Source organism: Colletotrichum spaethianum, assembly GCF_022836535.1.
Source record: "Colletotrichum spaethianum MAFF 239500 DNA, contig66, whole genome shotgun sequence".
Taxonomy (NCBI): domain Eukaryota; kingdom Fungi; phylum Ascomycota; class Sordariomycetes; order Glomerellales; family Glomerellaceae; genus Colletotrichum; species Colletotrichum spaethianum.
Window position 1 is genome coordinate 21,861 of NW_026054836.1, and position 15,452 is coordinate 37,312.

A 15,452-nucleotide genomic window follows, 5' to 3' on the forward strand; every position below is an offset into this window, starting at 1 on the left:
AAGCCAACAGCAGCACTCTTTGCAGCTGTGCTTGCTAGGAAAGCCATGTTTGCGGCGACTTGAAACAGTGTTTGCTCTGCTACTCTGGTGCCTTTTTGAGATGATTGAACTCTAATGTGTAGCTACCGCCCAATTGTTCGGGAAGGTACACTGTGATGTTCATATTCGTCGAGCTCTTGACTAAGCCAAGAAGTCCGTTCTGGACGGCAGGACCTAGCTTAAGTGGGCGAATGAGCTGCAGTGCAATCCGACGTCTTCGTACATGGGCTCGTTCCTCTCCCAGACCAGCGTCCGAGCTCTTGATATTGACCTCAAGGTTCAGAACATGCCGACTATAGAATAACATGGCATTCGTATCCAGCGCTGTTCTAATGAAGCGCCCAAGCTGTACGGGCTTTCAAAGCAAGCTTGAGGTGGTGTAGTGGTCGATATGACAGATGGAATAGGGGTAAACGGCCTGTGTTGCTCGTCGTCAACTCGAGATAACTCGAACCACGAACGAAATATGGCACTGAGCTCAAGATCCTTGAAAGTGACTTGTAGAGATATCTAACATCCTCGTGACCTACGACAATTTCGGCCAAACCTGCAAGATAATGTGGCCATTGCCAGCGGCCCTCACCCTCAATATTCCTCTACCTCGGGGGCTGAAGTGACTCCTAACCACTCGGGCACGGCATCGGGTTCGAACCAGTGCAATCTTGAGGCCGTCTCACATCCGTCAGAGTTACATACCGGACGGGTATCGAGGCTTGAAGCTAGACAACGGAGTCCAAGTGCGCAGCTAAGTCGGGGGTCTGGGTCGTTCAATGCTTGAAGATGTCCTGGACGCCCGGGATGTCGGTGTAGTCTCTCGACCTCTTCGTCATTCTGTGAAGCATCCGTGAGCAAGGTCAAAATAGTGAAATTTGGTGAGACAACAGTGAGTGAAGATTGGGACTGGAAGAGACAATTCAAGGTAGCGGCCAAGGTCGAAGAAGGAGATGAACGTTGCTGTGCCATGTAGAGACGTTTCCCAAGCGAGATGTCCGAGGAATGACTTGTTATCGCCCGCGTCAAAGAACGTCTTCGCCTCGTCGAATGCCATCATCAGGTCGTCTGCTGATCCTGTTCGCCGGCCAAGGACAAGATCTCTTATTCCTCTGCAGTTCTGCTGCTGTTCCATAGGCCTCTGACATGCTCCCCTCCTGCTCCTTGAGCATGCGCGGCTCACCCTTCTCGGCAAGGTGCTCCTTGGCCGCATATAGCTACCCTCTCACCTGGGCGAACCGAAAGGTGCAGGTCTCGAATGGCCAGTTCATCTGATTGCTTTGTTTCCACTTCTGCGCCTGATGCAACTTGAGGGGCTCCATAAGACGCCGAAACTGCTTTGACATTGATTGCGCCTTGTTCCGGCCAGTTTTCTTTGGGAATGATGTCCTCGTGGGCCCGGTTTCTGGAGTTACCGTGTCGCTGAAGGTTTTGAGTCGCGCCACGGCCCCGATGCTGGTCTCGAGCGTCGTGTAAGATTGTACGATCGTAGTCAGAATATCGTCAAACGACATGATGGTGACGAGGGAGGCTCCAGTGACTCCAGAGCTCGCCCGGAGCTGGGTTGCCAACGTGACAACGACAGAGGCGACCACAGCAACAAGCAGCTTCAATTTCAGCTGCAGCCAACGCTGAATGATGACAAGCTGGTAAGCTGGTTGTTGACTGGTATTGATTAGATCGTTATTGACGCTATATCGGAGTCGATGAAGCCCAGCGCTCGCAGCGCGACTAAGCCTTTGAGAGTATCAATGAAATGAGAGCTGCCCCAACAATTAGCTGGTGCTATACCAAATGGAAGTCCAAGTACTTACTAGAGCGATCTCTTTGCTTCGAGCTACAATGTGCGTAGCTACCTTGGCGTTCGGAGGTAGAACATTTGGACAAAGTGCAGGACCCTATGAGAAACAGAGCGTTGACCCAGAAGTAGGTCGAAAGGCTGATGATGCCACTCATCGTCTCCGGACGTTGCCACTTTCGTAGGTCCATCTGGTGTTTCTTCCGAGACTCGCCACGAAGCTGACAGCTTTGAGGGCGACAGCGGTAACCGAGACTTAGGCTTGTTGCAGATCCTCCGGGGAACCGGACGAGAGCCATAACGTCCTCGACTGGGCGACGTCAAACAAGATGGCGACCAATAAGTAAATGTTAAGCAGCATCGATGGTCATGGAGAGCGGGGATGCTCCAGCAACGAGAGTAGAATTATAACCAGGCTGACGATGAAGCCCATCGCATCAGAGGCCACTCCGGATTGGCACGACCAGTAAATGCTGCGGGCTGACAAGGTCAACTGGCCAAGCCGGAGCCTGATGTAGACGACAACGAGCGACTGCTTGGGTATTAGAAAAACGACGACAAGCGGCATTCGTCATGCTTACAAGCTTGAGCCATTGCAGAATGACTCTACTAACAACCCTCCGCCTGCGAAACAAGTAACAGAGTCGTGGGAGTGCAGCTGCAATGAATAGCGAAGACGGGACGATTGACAAAACGACATGTTCGAACGTTGGTCAACTGCCTGCCGCATGCGAGATGAAAAGGAATACTTTGGTACGACCTTTCCTCGCCGATTCCAGGGACCACCAGCAGCCGTCTAGGGCTGTCAGGCCCGATGTGGAAGAGCATAGTTGATGACCCGCAAAACACATTGGCTGGATCGATCCATTGGCTGGTCACAGTGAGTTGAGCCCCAAAGGTCGGTTGTACGATGATCAGAAGTCCCTTGGGCATGACAGTGCTAGCCGATAAACGTCCAATTTCGACGCCCCAAAGGTCGACACGACCTTGGAATTCCAGTATGCTGCGTGGAATATGGCTTTTTAGGTGGTAGTATCCGTCCTGCCTTTGTGGCTTCTGGATGGAAAGCGTCAATAACATCAACATCATCACAACGAAGTGTGGTTGATGTAACGCTTGATCAGTCGAGTTTGCGTAGGCAATTGGGAGTTGCCAGGCTGGGTTCTCTTGCCCGCGCCACCTTAAAAGGAAAGGACAGTGTGATGAATCACGTGTTAGTTGATCACATGAGTAGACTATGTCAGCTTGAAATGAAACCAGTCATATCTTGAAAGAGGAGATTCAAATTGATGGTTCACAGTTGCTTTTCGGTGATTGAGGATCTTCGTAGCAAGAACGAAAAGTGAGAAAAGAAAATCAACCGCCCCTGTCAGTTTGTTTGGACAGGAGCTCACCTCACTGCATCATCACCGCCATTGGCTGAAGTCATTAGGCGAAACTGACGACCGCTAAAAAGGTGCAGTGTATGTCAACCCAGTCGCCGGTGTTGAGGATCACTCGGATAAGATGACAGGCGAAGTCAAGCTGCTACGACTAAGGTAAGCTTTCTAGAGATGTAAGCAGTTTGCATATATGCGACAGTTCACTCTGGTTCCAGTTGACGCGGACAAGTAAAATGCTACGAAAGTCTTGAATTGATAGCGTTAGTCAGCTACTACCATGCGGCTCCTAGCGCTGCTTGTACGACGCCATACTGGTGAGGGCGGGCCGGAACTAGATCGGAGGCCCGGTTGGACGTCAGCAGGAACTGGGGCGACGCCGGTGCCAATGACAAGCCCCACCTCTCCTGTCGATACCTAGTTCTGTTCCACAGATAGACTCTTTGCAATTCCTTGCTCTACAGCTTTCTCCATGCCTCTGCATCATGACTGAATATTTGATGCTCCCGTGTCCGCCCACAAGATAGCACGGCCGCCGTCAGCCGACTTTGGCGCGGTGTTCATAATGCACACCGTGCTTATTCAAATGTACCGGGGCGCCCACGCTTGAAATTCACATGCAATGGTTTGGTGAGGTACAAGAGAGGATGCAGCAGTAGAGACGGGATCTACGAATAGGCCGCCCCAAGTCCCTCATTCGTCCACGGCAGAAAACTCGACCCCAGGCCCGTTTCATTGCATTCCCGTCGGGCAGTTTCACGATAAGCATTTGGTTGCATCGGCCCAGGGCGATCGCTGACTTGCGATACGGAAATACCTACGCGGGGCCCCGACACAACAACATGGCAAGGATCCAACCCCCTTATTACTATTTTGACAACTCCCAAGAGTTGAACCATCCATTCACGCGTGGGGGGAGGAATCGCAGGACTCGACAATCACCTATCGTCAACCCGCCATCCATCGTGGGGGCGACGATGAGCCGGACTCCTGCCCATCTAAATAAAGGCTCTGAGACACGGACAACTGCCCGCGCCAGCAGAGAGCCAAGAGAAGCACAAGAGAGAGTTGAAACGTTCACTGCCAAGACCATTGCGAGACCGTAACCACAAGCTTTTTTAATTTACTCTTACCGCTCATAGGCAACATCAGATCCCGTTGCAAACTTAACCTTGGCTACCGCAATGCCGCGCTCGTCACCCCCTCCAGCCCGATAATACCCAAAACCCGCCAAGGTGCAGCCAAGGTTCTCGGACCACTAGCCGACTGCACCGCTAGACGCCCGTGGCCGAGCCTCAATTGTCATTCCTCCAAAATAGACATGCTACTCCTGGCGAGCCCTTGATGATGGACAGAGGACGAAGATGGGGAAAAGGGGGCGCGGAGTCGAATGACATGCCTTCATCCCGTCGTGAAAGAAGTATATAATCGAGACAAACGCACAGTCGAGCATCCAATCTTTCACTAGCTCATCATCACATAACAAGTCTTCAGCTTTACCTTCATCCGATCGAAAACCTTGCTCAAAACGGCCAACCTACTCCCTATCCACAACATCAGCAACAATGCGTGGCGTCCTCCTCACCGTCCTCGCCCTCGTCGCCGCCTCTGTCGCGCAGGCCCCCGCCGAACCCTACACCGGTCCCTGTAGCGACGACGCCTGCGGCGTTGAGAGCGAGAACTGCGAAGTCCAGGGCCGACAGTGCTTCCCTTTCCCCAACATCGCCCCGGCGCTTCGCGAGGGCTGTGTCTGCGGCTCCGGCTAGATGGTGTATGCGCTGTGTTTTCAAAGGCGTGAGTGTAGTCCCATCTCTGCTGTGTGGCAGATCGTCTCATCATCAGCGTAGGTTTTGGTTCAGGTTCGGCAATGTCAGGGCGTCAGACCCGCAAAGTAGACTTCAGAGTGCAGAGGGATGAAACGGTCGGGATGCATCATGGACAAACATACCCTGGCGCCAGAGACGTCGGCGAGTTCAGCATTGTGGTTTTCAACTGTTAGCATTGGTTCTAGATGATCGAATTGAATTGGACTCGAACTCCTTCCAAAGCTTCGGACGTTAACCAACCGTCTACTGCTTGGTGTGCCTGCTTGATTACATGACGTTCCAAAAGAGCTTCAGAGGGCCGCTTAAACATCACCAGCAGCTAGCCGTCTGCTACCAGTGACTACGGCAAGTTGCGAACGAGGGCGAAGAAGTGCAAAAAGGCGGTCCGGGGCCGATCTCTCCCGCTAGCTGTTTGAGTCAGTTCATGCCCGGGAAAGGAGCTTGGCATCTGCTTAACGGTCATCATACCGAGTCAACCCGCCCAGGCTGGGGCTGAAGAGGGGCCAAACACTTGGGAAGCTTGTGTCGCGGACCATTCAAAGGGATAGACCTAGTTGCGTCCAAGTGCGGAAAGGTCGTCTTAGACTACGGTAACGACGACCTGGGTTGACTAAGCTTGCTTTGTGATAAACGAGAAGCTTCCTTGTTAGCATTGTATCCGTCTCGATACGTTCTCCATTAATTATACAGAGAAGTGTTTATTCTAGTCGTCATAGCCGAGAACGTAGTGACATATCGGCGTTCTGTGTTTTGTGGACCTAGCCCGCGGTTAGACTGATGTACACTTTTCCCTTGCCTATCAAAGTTTATTATGTCGCTTAGATGGTGTTGGAGCGTTGTAGGCGTCTCCGAATCATCTGATACCCCGTCTTTCATGGTTATTCGAGACTTCAAGAGCCCGGAGAGGCATCATTGCTGGGTGTAGTTGTGGCATACTCAGTGAACCCAGCTTAGGCGTTGAGGTTTTGTGCCATGGAACATTGGAGCTAGCATCGACAATGCAGTCTCGCAGGGTAATGGGAATGGCGCTGGTGACGCTGGCGACCACGAGAAAGGCGAAAGTCCCTTAGCGTCGCAGACAGGTAGCGGCAAGACGACGCCAGGAAGGCCAAAGACATGCAGATCGGGATAGAGAGACACCGATATGGGAGAGAGCACACTGGAGGTGCATTTGAGCCAACATGCTGCGGAACCATGTGCTTTTGTGTGCTCCGGGAAAATGGCTTAACAAGGGAGCCGGGAAGAGAGACGTATCGACATGGTCGATAGCACAATGAAGAGCCATCTTGTGCGGGCAACCAGAACCTCGTTGAGAAGGAAGGGGCCTAGGTCTAGTGGAAAATGAAGAGACAGACGCTACCTCGTACCTTCCCGTTCCTTCTTGGGCCGGCCTTAGGAACCTCTGGCTCTTTCTTCTGTCTGATTTCTGACGACCGTTGCAAAAGAATTCTTCTCCCATTACTTTCACCTGGCAGACTGCGAAGTTGTGTCGCGGGCCCATCTTCCAAGATGTCGGAAACTGAGAAGCGAAAAGCCTCGGAACCCCTCGCAAGACCATCTAAAAAAGCCAAAATGAATGTCCTTGCACAGGAATCCTCAAACACTGAGGAGCGCGCCGAGTTCGTCGCGGCCAAGTTCTCCAAGCTAAGGACTAGATTCTCTTCGACCTTGCACAGAATGTCCCAGACTTCCTCAGCCGCGAACGAATCGACGCTGAACGTGTTGTCGAGAATGTGGAAGTCCGACATCATTGTTCTTCTCGATATATGCTCTAGGCTTGTGAAGTTGCCGCTGATGACCCGATAGATCTCCAAACCCAAAGAAGAGCCACATGGAGAGAGGTCTGGAAAGGCGCAGACCAGATGCAACAGGCAAAATTCGGGGGTGCTCGCGAACAACCAAGACGAGAAGAAAAGCGAGCATGACGATGAAAATACGGTCAACAGGTCCGAAAGATGGTATGAAATGAGGGGCGGCTCCGACAGCAGAGATCATATGGCCTGGTTCCTGCTTCTGAAGGGCCAACCCAGCCACAAGAAACGACAGTGTTGCAGGTGATGGGAAGAACGTATCTCGAGAGCCTTGTTTTTAGGTATGGCGGCAGCGAGTTTGACTTCAGTCGGGAAGACTCACCTGGGCCCAAGGGAAACGTGCCAGAAGACGAAAGGCCTTGGACAGGCTTGACATGGACGGGAAATCAGGATACAATGACCCTTCCAGCAATCGAGAGCGACCCCTGAGAACAACAAGAAACCTTTTGGGTTTTTCACGTATCCAGTGACCGCTGCTCCGTCTACGATCTCTGCAGAAAGCGGGATAGAGTCCGACACCCAGAAGAGGTCATCCACAACCTCTATGGTGGCTAGCAAGCAGCAGTATAAGAGCCCTCGCTGGATGTCGTCAGACGCAGCAAGCACACACGAATGAAGGGACGCTCCGACGAATGTCCTCAGACAGCAGCGAAAGCGTGGAGCGCATCTCTCACCGCTGCAGGTTGTCGAACTGCTCGAACGTCGATTGCCAGTTTGGCACCCGGCTTTAGGCACTTTCCAGCGGCTTGACACTGAAATATACAAACAGTGAACAGTAAGTCCAGATGCAGTGAGCCAAACGCGCAACTACAGTTGACGTGCCGTATGGCCATGCGAAGATGGAAGGAGTATCATTGGTTTTACCGTCTTTTGTTTGTCGTCGCGGTAATGATCGTGATTTGAGTAAGTCTATATGCGTGGAGAGGCCTCTTTCCGATTCCGGCCGGCCAACTCGAGTCGATGTCACAAGTAGCTCCTCCAATCCTCATGAGTGGTTGTATGTATTGTCTAGCCGGGTCGTATACGATCGTTCGAGTAGTATGAGGGGAGTCGAAGACGGATTTCGAGGTATTCTGGTGATTCTTCTTGGTCAGCAACACCCCGATAACAAGTGAGAGTGGGCAGCATGCGTACGGAGAGACCCTTCACGCCGTTGATGATCGTTTACCTTCATTCACCGCATCGACTCGAAGTTCTTGTCCGGAAAACTAACAAAAGAATGTATCAGGCTAGCTTCCTTCAGGAGCCGCGAGTCATGTAGAAACAGACTCCTCAATAAACAAACTTGTAATCGGTCAAGTGCTGGATGGAATCGACAGTGACACGCAAATGAGAAGGACAGTCGCGAGCGAGTTGCCTGGCCCCAGCTACCAGAGCACAAAAGTGAAAAGCAATTGCAATATTGCCGTCGCGTCGCGTACTGATTCCTTGTCATTCTGCCTTGAATTTTGCTGCAGGTCGAAATTTGGTAGACGCTGTGACAAGCGGCACAGCAAACCAAGGACCGCTACATGCTCCCGGCTTTGATTTTCGACCCCGTCTATTGCTTGAGAGCGCCCGCCGCGAAATTTGCGAACAAAGTCTAGGCAGCAAGGCAGCCATGCTATACTCTAACGGGGCGATGGATTGCTTCACGGCGATAACGTAGGTCGTGTACGTACGGAGTAGACTCGAGGGTCGAAAAAACGCCTTGGGGGCGGCGCAGCTTTTCCCGTTGGACCCAGAATGCAACCTCAGCGGAACTCATGGCCGACAAAACACAGACCAAGGCCGTCTTTTGGACACGGGGAAGGCCACGAAGGCAAGATATCCAATGAAACACTCAGGACTCTCTCCCGTGGCCATTCAACAGCGCTTAGCCCACAGTTCGAATCCGAGATAGCAAGCTGCCCTAAGCTAGCTTTCCGGTGCTCTCGCAGTCATCCATTCCCGAGGATTGCCGGCTCATCTCAGCGTTTTTACACTTGGCCACCTGCATACCCACATTCAAATTCGAAATGTTGCCTAGATTTTGGACGGTGGCTAGATGCTATTGGTCTCGCCTAGAACAAGATACTCCTCGTCATCCCCCTCGCCCCTTGTCCGCCGAGCTAGCTGTCGGGACGGGTGGCTCCCGAATTTCCACCACCAAACCGGCCGAGAATGAAATGACACTGTGAGTCAAGTCTGAACTGGGGCGCGGGCGACCCATCAAGTTAACGGGAGGTACGGTGCGAGTAACCAACCTCAACTCATCTCACCGTAGCAGATCCTCATGGATACCAGACCACCTCAGGGGCCTGTTGCTTCATCGGCAGCCATTCCAGAGCCCCTGAAAGTTACTCCCTCTCCGCCTTGTTGAACCCGCAAGTATAGTGGTATAACCTTGTAGGAGCGCCTCTAACCAGACGTCCTCTTCGGTTCCGTATGGGCTTATGATCATATGCTATTTCCGGACGGCTTCCCCGTGCAGCTTCCATGCTGAGTGCCCAGATAGGCCCTGACGGCCAGCTTGATCGGGGCTGACAGAGCAACAATGAAAGACCAGGGAAGTTGTGTCTGAAATCGTAGCAGCCCTGGACGGCCCCGGAAGCAGTATGAAGTCTCGTCCCCCCTCACTTAGTGTTCTGCCTACAGATCCCACCCTTCGTGGGCATGAAGAGACGCCGGTCAGAACTCATATGGGACCATTATGAGACCCATAGCTATTGCAAGATAATGATCACACCCATCCAGCTCCTCGCCACCCTCTACGCTCCCCGGTGACGACCTCTGCAAAAGGAATGTGTACACGTTGGCGGCATTGCGAAACCACCCACTTCCCAAGAAGCACATCCCCCTTGGTTTTGAACGATGAGCTCCTTCGACACGACCAGGTCATGACTGCAGCCTCTTCCAAAAATGGTCAGAATGGCCACCATGTCGGCCCCTGTGCCTTCCGTCGGTGAACTCACCAAGGAGAAGGCCATGCCACTGCCACGTCAGAGTGAACGGACCGCCTTTGGCCTTTCCCTGTCGCCAAAACAAGGCGACGAGAGGCAACCACGGAACCCTGACACTCACAAGCAAGCTAGAGCACCGAGTGGTTTGCTCCCGGGCAGTGGTGTTGCCTGACAATTGCGTTGCCGGCCGTTCCCCGAGAATGACAGAGAGGAGCATGTCCCCCTATCCCTTTTCCTCGCGTCGCCCGTGACTCACCTTGAGTGACCAAAAGTAAGTATTCCATCTCATCGGAAGCCATACCGCTGCCGCGTAGACTGCTGTCCCTGTGACTTACCCCGTTGCCCAGCCTTTCTGGCCCCCTGAACCCATGGTCCTTGTCGTGGACGGTTTGTCCTGTGGTGTGAACCCTAGGATATGGCACATCTGCGAGTCTTCGCCCTAGTACCGGAGCAGTCTTACTGGCAAAGTTAGCGCTTCCATCGCCCCTGAATTGTGTCAAAGGTGAGCTTATGCCTGTTTCTTCTTTAAGCATGTGCCGCTCATCTTAAACTTTGTGCGAAGAAGCACGTCCTGTGATGGCGGCCGCTGCCGGAGCTAAGCTAGTCACCGTTCCTTGTTTCTGGATTCTCTTCTTCTTGCAGCAGACCACTTTATTGCACTGGATTCTAAAGCCGGGCCCCATACTACGGCGCTGCGAGGCAGCGTTGTCTTTCCGAAGGAATCCGTTGCAGCTTTAGAGGGCGCTGAGATATCCTCGGAGGCAGTTTCGTGCCTCCCAGGCCCTCGGAGCTGCTTAAAGCCAGAGTCATCCGTGTAGTGTAAATCAAGGACGTAGCCCTAAGTTAGCGATGACGCGAGATCACTGGGCGGTAGCTGCATGACCACCGTTCGAGGACCGTTGAGCAAAACGCCATACGTGGCTTTCCTCCTATGCTATCTAATTCTACCTATAAAAGCCCCAAAACATAGAGCAAAAAGAAATTACATGAGTTCAATCCATATTACATCGTCGTCGCGCGCCGTGAGATCTCCCTTTTCCATCCGTTGCCCCCTATTTGTTCCCAATCCCGCTTTTTATCAATAATTTTGTGTTTGGTGTCCTTTCTTTTGTCCCTATTTCCCCGTAACCTTGCCTCTTAAACCCCTCGTATAAAAGAAAGTAACATCGACCATCTGTCGGCGTCCGTGTTGCGAAGTCGGCTGCGAAGCCGCCCCCAAGGCTGTGCGGCAGCGGGACTAGGTCGAGGCCGTGGGAATGTTTGTCTGAGAGACGACGAGGTTGTGAATGATGGTTCCGTGAACTGTCATTTTGTTGATGTTGATGCTTCCATGAATTTCTCTGATGTCACTGCCAATTCCTAAGCTGGGCTCGGGGGAGCTAGTGGTGCTGTTGTCCGTTTCGTTTTCGACCGGATCCTTGACGTCTTGCTGGCATTCGCGGCAGCCATCTTGATGCCCTCTGACGCGATCTTGCCCATTGCGGTCGTTGCCCTTAAGGACGTATGCCCCGCAGGGCATCTGTTTCCCATGGCGAATGGAAATGTGACGTTGTACACAGTTGCCGGCTGTCCTGGGTTCCCAGTCGCAGCCTTCGACAGGGCAGCGGTTTAGCTCGGGACCCGGCGTGGACATCTGGGTCGCAATTTTGTAGTTTTGAGGGGTCAAGAGGTAGGTTGGGTATTGGGGTGGTCTGAAGGAGGAGGCGACAGAGATGCTAGAGATTGACGAGTAAAACTTCTAAAGAACGTGGACAGGATTGGGCTCTTTATATCTATTTCACTGCAAGTCTTCAGTTACCAAGATGGATAACGTAGGCAATTCGTGGCCGGCCGTCATGCATATCAATCTTATCGATATAAAAACGCCTCTCACTTACACCTGAACCAGTGTGCCTCTGCATACTGCCTGCCAAAACCCGATGTCTGCTGAGTGGGGCTTAACACGGTCCCCCGGCGGATTGCATCCTCAAACTTCTCTTCTATTGACGTCCAGAATCCCGTCAGACCTTCGGGGACACAGCGGTCATGTCACTTCTGCTCGTGGGCGGCCTGCGGGGATCGGGCGGCCGAGTTTCGAGCCCCCAGTGGAGCGGAGAATGACACCACCCCAATGCCACGCTTGCGCTCCTAAGATTTCGTTGGACGAGGTCGGCGATGATCTTGCCTTGTCGCGGGAGCAGAGATTGACGTCTGTCAGATGAATCTAAGTCAAGGCCACGTCTCTAAAACAATAGCCACGGATGAAGGGTCGGAGGTGTGGGGTTGTCATCTTGTCGTTCCCTAAGTCCAGCCATCGGATTCCGTCCCAGCCATAGCAAGATTTCAAGTGAAACGAGATGCCGGATAGGTGCAGATTGGTTTGCGCTGCGTCTGCTCTGACATGGTAAAAAGCCGACCTGGTATCTTGGCACCAGGGGTGTGTTTTCCTGTTGTGTCTGCCTCGCTGTTGCTTCTCCCTGTAAGTTGTTGCTGACGAGGTGGACCGTCCAATTACGACACCGACCGTGTACTGAGGTTCAAGCTCAGTCGGTGTGCAGCACCCTACTATGCATGTTTGTCCTCAGCTGTACAGTTGCTGTGCTTGACAGACTCGGAACCAATCATGTCACTCTCGAGAACCGGTCCCGCACCACCATGTATGCAATGAGGGCTCGGACGGTCGTAGAGTCGCCCACGGCCCGCGGGTGCGGGGCGAGCGAGCGGGTGGGCGTACTATCGTAACGTTTCTTTTCTATGGATATTGAAGGTCCAGGCCATCTTTCTAGGCCCTGTCGAAGCCGAGTTAGTCCAAATGTAGTTCTGTTAACGCTCATCAGGCGAGATGTCGCCATCAAAGTAGGTACAATTTCCTCATCGGCGGCATTGGACGACACAGAAGTGGCAACCCGCAGGAATTTCCGGCACCGACTAGACGGTTCAGGCCTGTGCCTATCTGAGCGGGTGTCACTTCCGGGGTGCCGGGCACCCATGTTCTGCCATTTCACACCCTCCTGTGGAACCTATGTAGAAGAAGCCTGTAGGCCGCCGGCCCTGGACCATGGACATTCTGTTTTGCGCCGGGGTGAAGTCCGAGAGATACTGTACTTCGATTGCTTCCCTTCTTGAGTTCAAGCCTGCGAAAAAAGCTCTTGAATGTGTGTGGGTGCAAGTCGTACCGTGATGCCGTCCCTGGCAGCCTGACCAAACCCTGGAAACATAATCTCAACATTCCTTCACCGACTTGAGCCACGCATTTTGTCATTTGATGATTCCATTTTTTTCTGTATAGGTGATGAAGGCACCACCTGGTCCACTTAGTCTGTTACCAGTATTCGAATGCTCAAGCTACGCTTACTGCTCCAGACTCCCGATCTGTGATGACTTGGCAAAGCAGAATGGCTGCCTGCTACCGGCTTCCCAGGACTTTCCAGGCCTGTGCCAATAAGCCTGCTTACCTTAGTGGAGCCCTCGTTGACGCGATTACAGGGTCAACCGCCCGTCCCGCCTACAACCGCCCTTTGTCTTCCTTTGTCTTCTACTGCCCATATCCTGACGACGATAAATGAGTCGCCAGCTTGCTCGTAGACCGTCCGCTGCTATATCGATGGTAGTTTTCTGATGCAGTCACGTGAAGGAGAGTCTGTGAACAGCGCAAGTCACCAGCCACAATAGCGGTGCCTGCCAATGGCCCACGTGGCCTAATCAACGAGACTAAGGTCCTTGGGGTTCAAGGTAGTTCAACGGCTGGTTGGTTACACGCCTAGCAATACGTCAAGGTTATGGACCCTCGGGTCATACCGACTGCAGACCTGCACACACCCAGTTGGCACCCCTTTACCAGATTCAGGACTGAAGAGCTTTCTGAGTGGGTGAGCCCGACGTCTCTGCGTCTGCCGCGGAGACAGATTCTACCGCGTGATCGTGACAAATGAACGAGAAACACTAAGGTGGCAGCGGTATCGGTGCATGCATAAACCCCGTCGCATACCATGCCAGTGCTATAGACTCCGTCATAAGGCCTGAGAGGCATGTCGAATGCGCAAGCTCCAATCGAACCTCACTCTGTGCCTCGCACCTGCTGTCTTGCTTTTGAATGCTGTGTTTCGCTGAACATGGTCAGTGTTGGTGGCGGCGCCACAGTGGCTTACCTATCCTTGATGTTGTCGAGGATATCCTAGCCATCCATGTCTCGTCACCTCAGACCAAGCATCACATCTCAGATTTCCGGCATTGCGCATCCTTGTGGTTTGGGCCAATCTAGTCGTTGGCGCAATCGTAAGAATACGGTAAAGGCTTCCAACCACCCACACTACCGGGTCGAACATTTTGCCGGGCACCGATATAGATGGGCGTGCGCGGGACGAACGCGCATCGGGCCGTGAAGAACGACGAACCAAGCCTCATGCGCCGCTAGAACACGGCAGATGAAGTCTTGACATGGAAAGGGGAGAGAGTCTTTTCATACACAAAAAAGAATTAAAATAAAATAAAATAAAATAAAATTTGAATAGACTACATCAAATCCAGAATTGGTAGAAACATTAAAAAATTTCCATTGGAATACTGCTTACAACGGCCCAGAGCTGGGTCCAGTGGTCGACACAGGCAGCGGGCGGACGCCGGTGCGAACCTGTCCGTTCGGGACCAGGTGTCCCACTTAACCGGCCTCAAATTACCCCGCCATCAGCCAAAGCTCCGAGCGCTTGTGCCAATGGGCCTACGTCAGTGCATTCATTGGCCAGCATCGAAGCTCAATGCGACCGCAGCAAACAATAATTATTCGCTCTCCAGCAGTACTAGACCACGGCGAGGTGTCATTTCAGTCGTCATGTCGAGGTCCGCCTTGTATGCTCATACAACATAATCAGTCATCAGGGGTGCCGCAGTATTCTGGTATACCTCAAGCAATTGGTGCTTCTTCGGGCGTGGATATTCTCGAGTTCTGTGGTAGGTACCCGCCAACGTTCGGGTGCTGCAAGAAGAGAAGCAACATGGACCAGCTCGTTGCAATTTCCCAGTGAAAAGTTTTCGCGCCGAGGTCTTGTCAAAGCGGTATAAGGCAACCAGTCCTCGGAAACAGGACGGCTTGCTCTCTGGGAAAGAACCGGGTACGAGGCGAGTTGGTGAGTTATGTCAAGCTTAAATTGCGCAGTTCGTGGTGCTAAGATTAAGAATGCAACGTCGACCCAACCAACTACCTGGCCGGTAGGCCGCAGTGATAGGCCACTCCAGCGGACAGAGACTAGTTCGCGCCGGGAGAGGGGCCGACGATGGAAGCAACGTTCCCCATTCAATCGATTGCAGGCGCTTGGGTCCAAAGCGGCGTCTACGTTGCGTTCAGCCCCCAACATCGCGCCGCATTCACTGCCAAAGCCGCCCCCTCTCCCTCCCCCTGGGCTCCCAATCTGTTTCACTCTTTTTTCCAATTTGGAATGTGCCCAGCGCGAGGACTTTGGTTGTTTAACTTGGACAGGATACCAGTGAGAGCCTACCACGATTGTCCAGTGCAGGCCCCTTCGCGACGTGCTGCCAACTTCGATCCTCACAGGGCATCGTAGGGCCACACCGCGGGTCTATCGCACAATTAGGATGTTGTTGCGCTATGGGTCAGGAAGCCCTTATTGATATTCCCATGAGCGCCTTCGGAGAGCACGCGCGGAGACACCGGACTACCGCTCCTTACATTGGCTAGCAACCATGACCTGCGT

At 52.9% G+C, this 15,452-nt stretch overlaps 5 protein-coding genes across 5 annotated transcripts; 3 read left to right on the top strand and 2 right to left on the bottom strand.

The window, feature by feature from the left end:
• Positions 1-1,055: 1,055 nt before the first annotated feature.
• On the bottom strand, positions 1,056-1,544 carry ColSpa_12555 (uncharacterized protein; the record flags this gene model as incomplete). The annotated part of the gene is given in 2 exon segments (XM_049278767.1): positions 1,056-1,247; positions 1,260-1,544. The coding sequence occupies 2 exon segments, from the start codon at positions 1,542-1,544 to the stop codon at positions 1,056-1,058; spliced, it is 477 nt and encodes a 158-aa protein (XP_049134724.1).
• A 3,228-nt stretch (positions 1,545-4,772) lies between these two features.
• Positions 4,773-4,973, top strand: ColSpa_12556 (uncharacterized protein; the record flags this gene model as incomplete). Its single annotated transcript, XM_049278768.1, has 1 exon — positions 4,773-4,973. One exon carries the CDS (start codon positions 4,773-4,775, stop codon positions 4,971-4,973), a length of 201 nt encoding a protein of 66 aa, XP_049134725.1.
• A 1,632-nt stretch (positions 4,974-6,605) lies between these two features.
• ColSpa_12557 (uncharacterized protein) lies at positions 6,606-6,839 on the top strand (the record flags this gene model as incomplete). Its single annotated transcript, XM_049278769.1, has 1 exon — positions 6,606-6,839. The coding sequence occupies one exon, from the start codon at positions 6,606-6,608 to the stop codon at positions 6,837-6,839; it is 234 nt and encodes a 77-aa protein (XP_049134726.1).
• Positions 6,840-9,742: 2,903 nt separating this feature from the next.
• Positions 9,743-9,937, top strand: ColSpa_12558 (uncharacterized protein; the record flags this gene model as incomplete). The annotated part of the gene is made up of 1 exon (XM_049278770.1): positions 9,743-9,937. The coding sequence occupies one exon, from the start codon at positions 9,743-9,745 to the stop codon at positions 9,935-9,937; it is 195 nt and encodes a 64-aa protein (XP_049134727.1).
• A 1,065-nt stretch (positions 9,938-11,002) lies between these two features.
• On the bottom strand, positions 11,003-11,398 carry ColSpa_12559 (uncharacterized protein; the record flags this gene model as incomplete). The annotated part of the gene is made up of 1 exon (XM_049278771.1): positions 11,003-11,398. One exon carries the CDS (start codon positions 11,396-11,398, stop codon positions 11,003-11,005), a length of 396 nt encoding a protein of 131 aa, XP_049134728.1.
• Between the last annotated feature and the right edge of the window lie 4,054 nt (positions 11,399-15,452).